The following is a 7,319-nucleotide window of genomic DNA, read 5'->3' on the forward strand; positions in this document are numbered from 1 at the left end:
TATCCTGTCACAGGGGAACGGGAATCACATTCTCCTCATCCTGGCCTGTTCCTGTGGACTTTGGGTTTCCTTATCGATCTGACATTCTTTTGCTGTCATGTGGTTTTCCTTATTTGTTCAGTGTCATGTGTTTTGAAATATCACTGGGTATATTTTTCCCTCTTGACTATCTGGATTGTTTTCTTCTGCAGCTTCTACTGTTCAAACAGGCCTTTTTTTTTTTTGGTCCCAGAAGAATGGAATGGAATGTGGATTTCACATAGACTTTCTCAGCTTTGATTTCCAAACTGGGTCAAAGTATCAAAAATAAAAAGTAGAACCTTTGAATTTAGGCTTTCAAGAAAGATAAGGGTCAGCTCAGAATTCTGAATGCTGGGGATGATTTCCTTAAGGAGCTCAGCAGGGAAGGGAAGGGAGTCCTGATCATGCAGATGGGCTTCATAGGAAGGTCAGGTGTGAGAGCTCTGCTCTGTCCTTTGGGTTTGTTGTTGTTGTTGTTTTGTTTTAAGATTGTATTTATTTATTCTTGGAAAGCACAGAAAGGCAGAGACATAGGCAGAGGGAGAAGCAGGATCCCTGTGAAGAGCCCAATGTGGGACTTGATCCCAGGACCCCGGGATCATGACTGAGCCGAAGGCAGACGCTTAACCACTGAGCCACTCTGGGCAACTGAGGCACAGAAGAGGCATGGGTTTGTATTAAAGAGGTTCTATGACCTGATAAAAGAAAGGACATCCATAGTGGGCTCCTGAGCAAGGCCCAAGGGACCAGATGATCCAGGCCACACTGCAGTGGACACCCCAGTGTAGGAAGCCCTGTAAACGTTGCCTCAAGTCTATAGCAAGAATTTCAGATGAATCAAAGGCTTCAGAGCACAGGATGAATGGTAACATCTACTCATATTTTTTATATGATCTCAGTTTTAAAATACCTTTCTACATTATGTGCTAGGCAAGGTGATTACTGTTGATTTGATTCGACAGATTAGATGATGGGGTTTTGCAGTTGCTTCCAAAAGCAGTTTGGAAGTGAGTCATCTCAGTGGCTGGCACTCAAGTCTTCCAGCTCTGAATCCACCACCTGATCCCTGGCCTCACTGGTAATGCAACAGCAATTTCTAGAGCTCATCTTCTTAGGTCTCACAGGAAGGGTGGCTACTGCACCTGAGTGTCCTCAGAGCCTTCCGCCCTCACCGCTCCCTGCCTCTTGTCCCACAGCACAGTGAGGGGCTGGGACAGGCTGCTGTGCTTCACGAGGCAGGAGTAGGAGAAGGAGGCTAAGTCCTGAGGGGAAGCTGACATCACCACCCAGGCCTGGTAAGTGTTGTTTCCACTGGGAAGAAGGGCTCCCCCCGACTTAGTCTCCTGTGTATCATCCGCCTGAATCCAGTGCAGATCAATTTCTTGTGGGTAGAAGCCAGAGACCCAGCACTTGAGTGTCTGAATTCCTTCCGGGGTCCCATGGCTGGTGATGGACACGGAGGGAGGTTCTGTGGGTGGGGGCAGAACATGGATATGGAGGGCCTGCCCTCGATGGCTCCCTGCTCATATCCCTTCCCTCCCACTTTCTGGGTGTCAGTGATGAACAGAACTCCAAGCTCTGTATCTGCTTCCCCAGGGAACTTCTATGAAGGTCAGGGAAGCCAAGGGTTCCCATGAGCCTCCCCCGGGCTTTCCCTGTCCCTCCACTGTGTATTGACTTCTGATAACAAGAAATTGTGAATGCCCCTATACATTTTTATATTTTCCCCCCAAACTTCTGAGTGAGCTTTGGGGCTCCCTCCTCCCCCAGTCTCAGCTCCATGCCTTGGTTCTGCCTGTGGCTCTATCCATCAGACCCATCCCTGCTCTGTCCCATAGGACCCTTGTTCTCACTGCTTCCCAAACCAAAGTCTCCACTTGTGACAACTAGGCTGTCACAGGCAGGCATTTTACACACCTGCCTCTCTCCACTGCTCAGCCTAGAGGTATCATCATAGAGACACTGCTGTGGCATTGGCCTGAGATGTTCCCCAGGCTCCCAGCTTGAGATCACCTTTGTCTTTCTCAGTGGGGTGCAGAGGAGTAGGATGTAGGAAGCAGGTGGATACCTTGTCGGTCCAGGTAGGTCTTGCCGTATTCTAAGTACCTCTGCAGCATCACTGGGCACTCCTCTTCCAGGTAAGCCTTGGCCCGCTGCACATAGACTTCTTCCGCTTCCCACTTCTTCTTGGTGTTCAGAGCTGCTGGGTCCTGGGGGACCCAGGCTGGGATTTCTTTGTTGAACTCGATGAAGTTCCTTCCATCATAGGCGTACCTCCAGAATGCTCCACTGTTTTTGTTATTCTGGAGCTCACAGCCAAACATTCCCTGAAAGGTATGAGACCCTGTACCCTCCCCAGGCCCCCAGGAAATCAGTCAGCCCAGCATTGACTGTGTTTTAATAACTTTTACTCCTCTGCAGTTTGCAAAAACAACAGGAAGAAAGGTTTTAGAAATCTAAGCATGTGGTCCCTTCATCTTGGCAAATGGGTTATGAGCCAGACATAAAGCACAAGATGGAAAGTTGCTTTGGTTTGGTATTTTAGGCCCATCTGAGCTGAGGTGCGTCCTTCCCGGCTGGGGAGGGTCAGAGAGTACAGACCATGCACAGTGTTCCCAGACACCCCCCCCCACCCCCCATATCATCTCATCATCTCTTTTAGTGAACTGTGGATATACTAGGAGCTCTTAGGAACCTGATACAACCCCACCAAAGTACCATCTTTGAGTTAAATAGAAATTATTTAGAGTTTTATACCAATTATGAAATTTCTCCTTTTTTCTCAGTTCTAAGGGGAGCTGATGTCACCACTTGGGTGAGCATGATGTGACCACTGCTTCCCTCTTTTCTGGGGTTTGGTATCTTCACTACAGATCTCTGAAGCCCCTGCCTCAGCCCAGTGAGCAACAAGTCTTGGAAACTGGCTTCCTCAGGGAAGGGGACACAACTGGAGTTTACCCGGTACTGGTTAGCACTCTGCACAGGCTCTGATCTCAAGCTACCTGGGCTCAAAGGCAGATCTCTCTCCACCGAACCTGGCTTGGACTTGAGCCTTTAACCCTTCTGCCCTTGGGTCTTCTCATCTTGGAAACAGCAGTGGCCACAGTGCTGCTTTAAAGATTTTATTTATTTATTCATGAGAGACAGACAGAGAGGCAGAGACACAGGCAGAGGGAGAAGCAGGCTCCATGCACGGAGCCTGATGTGGGACTCGATCCCGGGTCTCCAGGATCAGGCCCTGGGCTGAAGCCACCAGGGCTGCCCCACAGTGCTGCTTTAGAGGTTGTTGTGAGCGTTATGGGTGTTAACACCTGTGCCTGGCACCTAGTAAGTGCTCAGTAAATGTTAATTATTCTCTAACATCCGCCATTCATCTCTTTACCCTCTTTACTCATAATTACTTGCAGCATTTTATTCCAGCCAATTGAATGTCTGCTGGTGCCCTTTCTGCCCATCTTTTGATACCCTATAATGAGTTAGTATCAACAGTTCACCAACCTGTGAGTGGCTGATTTAGAGGGCGGGGATAGGGGTGAGGGTGGGTGGTGTGGCTCAGGAGAGCCAGGCCCAGGGCTCTGTGTGCTGTGGCTCCTCCTACTCCTCCCACCACAAGTCCAGATGAGCCTTCCTGAGTCTGCTCCTTACAGACAGCCTTCCTGAGTCTGCTCCTTCAGGATTCCATGTAACTCTAACAATGTGTGGCTTTGAATTCAGTCCCTACTGACCTGCTAGTATGGACCACAGTTCGTGTGAGACATTTTCTCTCCATCATTCAACAGATTTCATTTGAGCAGGTTATTATTGGCAGTCCCAGGTGATGGGTGATCAAGACAGACAGTGTTCTAACCTTCATGGAATTTACATTTGTAAGTTTTATGGAGTCTCTTGGCAATTCCAATTTTGCGATCAGACCAGATAATTAAGAACATGGTCACTGTCAAATAGCTAGGGACTGGCTGGGCCACCACGTGAACCCAGGTCTGACTGACCCCAGGATTAGCTCACTGTCTGCCCAACATCCCTGGTCAGGGGAGTCTGACACCTTCTAAAGTAGGATCAGCCTCAGAGAGGTTGGGGTGTGCAGCTTAGAGGTCACGCATGCCTGGATGAGAGCTGACTCGAATATCCTTTCCTGTGGGAGCTGAGGCCTAGGAGTGAGGGTGAGGAGGTGATGGGGCAGGAGGAGAGCAGATGCATTCTGGTCAGGGGATGCAGAGTGCCTGCATATTTCTATTCTGCTTTCCATTCCTCCTTCGGGATGGAGATTATTTCCATCCTGCTGACCCCTTCCCACTCACACCTGCAGGCCTACCTCTTGAGCTAAGACCCTCCACCCCAGCAGTCCACTGACCTTCTTTGTCCTTGTAATATTCCATGATGTCCTTCAGGGTCACCATGAAGATGTCCTCCCTTGCCTTCTGAAGTTTACTCTCCTTCTCCCAGTCCTCTATTCCTTCCATCTGGCTCCATGGGTACCGGGGTATGGCTTTCCCGGTTTCACTGTCATAGTGAAAGAAGTCCTGATCATTGAGGTAGGCAGTGGCCTGGAAGCTGGGGAAGCCATCACTGGGTCTGGATAGCCCAGTGTAGAAGAAGCTCAGAGAGTAAGGCCCTGAAAAGGAGCAGAAGACTTTGAGGTGTGCGGTCCATGCAAGGGAGACCCAACGTGGGCAGCAGAGAGTCAGGAAGGGGGCCCTGGCTCCTGGGTGTTTTCCTCCCTGGCCCTCAGCCTTATATCTCTGGAGGCTCACTCAAGTTTAAAGGGCCCTAGTTCTATTCTGGGGATGGCACTTCAGAGACCATTCTGTGTCTTCACTCCATTGTTTCTTCTTGGCAGATAAGAAGATAATATTTCTCAGCCTCCTTGTATGTGATTGAATTCTGTCAAAAGGGGATGTGAGTGGGAGCAATGTCTTTCTTCCAGTCTGAGGCCCTATGAATGGGTTTGTTCTGTCTTTCTTTTATTTATGTGATGACTGTGGAGACTTCAGGATGAAACAGGAGTCCCCAGATACAAACAGCCTGGATTACTCAGTCACCCCAGAGAAGAGAGGAAAGTTGCCTTATCTGTATTCAGTTCATATGATAAACTGAATATATAAATTATATATTTATATATAATATATATATTATATATAATATAAATATTTATATTTATATTATTTATATTTTATATAAATAAACACTTGCTAGGGTAAACCACTAAAAACTTTCTTACTGGAGCATAACCTAGTCTAATACATAGAATTTGAATGTGTAGGAAAAATTTATCATAAAATTCAGGAGATGACCTAGAATGGATTGACACAGGGTAAGATCAGGATCTGGATCCCAGAATTCCCAGGGCTGTACCTTGCATTTTGCTATAAGACAGGGGCTGGGAGAGGGGGGACATTTCCATAATTAATTCATGATATAACTCATGAGTGTTATAATGTTGGAGGTCAGATGGCAGATTCCTAATTCGAGTACTGAAATTATTCTTGCTAATTAATTTTTAAATGTGATGAACTTTTAACACTATAGACCGAGAGTAAAGCAGATTATCCTTCATAGTGGGTGGGCCTCATCTAATCAGTTGAAGGTCAGAAGAAAAAAGCCCAGTCGCCCAAAGAAGAAGGAATTCTGCCTCCAGACTGCCTTTGGACTCAAGACGGCAACATTGACTCTTCTCCAGGGTCTCCAGCCTGCAGATTTCAATTGTGCCAGCCAATTTCTTAAAATCAATCTCTGTCTCTTGTTTATACTTCCTGTTTATTCTTGTTCTCTGCAGAACCCTGACTAATAAAGATTTTGGTGTAGGATGTGATTAACATTCTAAAATAAAATATATAGGGGTGTGTGGGTGGTTCAGTCAGTTAAGCATCTACCTTTAGCTCAGGTCCTAATCCTAGGGTCCTGAGATTGAGTCCCATGTTGAAGGATTGAGTCCCATCCTTCTCTCCCTCCCTCTGCCTGCTGCTCCCCCTACATGGGCTCTCTCTCTTTCAAATAAATAAATAAATAAATAAATAAATAAATAAATAAATACATACATACATACATAAATATTAAAAACATATATTCTCATAGTTTGTAAATATAATGAATTTCAGACATAAACAGTTTAGCTTACATTTCTTCAAACTGAAATTTGTGGCCAAGAAACAGCCTCATTTCCCTATTCTAGTGTTGACTCTAGTGCTTCCCAGATTCCAGCTGGCTGCTTTCCCCCTAACTTGCCTTCAGGGCTAATGGTAGAACTGTGGTCTGACAGTGGGGGAAAGAGACAGACTTCCTTCTACAACCCTCCAGTTAACTTGCCTTCACATCTGGCCCTTAGAGTTACACCCTCTTTATTCTGAGAACCAGACAGATTCATCCAGCCGCTGGAAGAAAAGACGGAACAAGAAGTTCTATCTGTGTGGCTCCTGCTCTGTCCTGGTGTGTGACCCTGACCTGTCATTTCACCTCACTGGTCTCAGCTTTGCTTATTTGTAAATTAAGGGTTTTAGATTCTGATTCTATTTAGTTATTTTTAAGATTTTATTTATTTATTCATGAGAGACACACAGAGAGTGGCAGAAACATAGGCAGAGGGAGAAGCAGGCCCCCTCATTGGGCTCTCTGATGCGGGTCTCAGTCCCAGGACCCAACGATCAGGATCTGAGCTGAAGGCAGACACTCAACTACTGAGCCATGCAGGCATCCCTAGATTCTGATTCTTTAAGGCTTCATTTAGCACGAGTCCGGAGACTCCCTCAATACTTCTAGAAGGCTATGGGCTGAGTTAGGTGACAGCCTTAGACACCCATTCCCATAGTATATTTGGGAATCCCAGATGCATTAGAGGCCCTTCTCCAACTTGCCTGTCCCATTTATTACTTCCCCTCCATTCTTCTTCTCCAGAGCCACCCTGACTTCCTCACTTACCACCTTGGGTCTCCTGAGGGACTGCAGGACCCAGAAGGAGTAGCAGGGACAGCAGGGCAGACACAATTGTGTCCATTGTGTCTAACCAGACTGGTCTGCCCTGTGTTGTGGAACTTGGAGCAGACTACTTGGAGATAAAGCCAAGTGTAGTTATGGGAATGGTTGGGCTTTGAGCCCAGCCTGGGAAAGGTGACCCCATAGCCAATGAGAGTGCAGGACAGGCTCCTCCCCTGACAGTGAGAGAGGAGGATGCACAAGCCACCCTGGGCGGACGTTGTACTCAGTGAGTTCACAGATGGTGTGCAAATGGAGAGCCAAGATGGCTGATCTTCAGGCTGGGACTCTGTATCCCCCAGGTGACAGAATGCCAGTGGCTGAGGGAGGAG

The 7,319-nt window shown here is 47.2% G+C and overlaps 1 protein-coding gene across 1 annotated transcript; it reads right to left on the reverse strand.

The window, feature by feature from the left end:
- Positions 1 to 880: 880 nt before the first annotated feature.
- Positions 881 to 7,093, reverse strand: AZGP1 (alpha-2-glycoprotein 1, zinc-binding). Its single transcript, XM_025426112.3, has 4 exons — positions 6,934 to 7,093; positions 4,373 to 4,633; positions 2,090 to 2,365; positions 881 to 1,489 (listed from the first exon to the last, which is right to left on the reverse strand). Exons 1-4 carry the CDS (start codon positions 7,007 to 7,009, stop codon positions 1,155 to 1,157), a joined length of 948 nt encoding a protein of 315 aa, XP_025281897.3. The 5' UTR covers positions 7,010 to 7,093; the 3' UTR covers positions 881 to 1,154.
- Positions 7,094 to 7,319: the final 226 nt, after the last annotated feature.

This window comes from Canis lupus, chromosome 6, assembly GCF_003254725.2.
Source record: "Canis lupus dingo isolate Sandy chromosome 6, ASM325472v2, whole genome shotgun sequence".
Taxonomy (NCBI): Eukaryota; Metazoa; Chordata; class Mammalia; order Carnivora; family Canidae; genus Canis; species Canis lupus.

Coding starts and splice junctions, on each gene's coding strand:
- AZGP1 (XM_025426112.3), bottom strand. CDS start 7,009: ATGGACACAATTGTGTCTGCCCTGCTGTCCCTGCTACTCCTTCTGGGT. Junction 4,634..6,933: donor CCCTCAGGAGACCCAAGGTG/GTAAGTGAGGAA, acceptor GCTCCTTTTCAG/GGCCTTACTCTCTGAGCTTC. Junction 2,366..4,372: donor ATATTACAAGGACAAAGAAG/GTCAGTGGACTG, acceptor GGGAGGGTACAG/GGTCTCATACCTTTCAGGGA.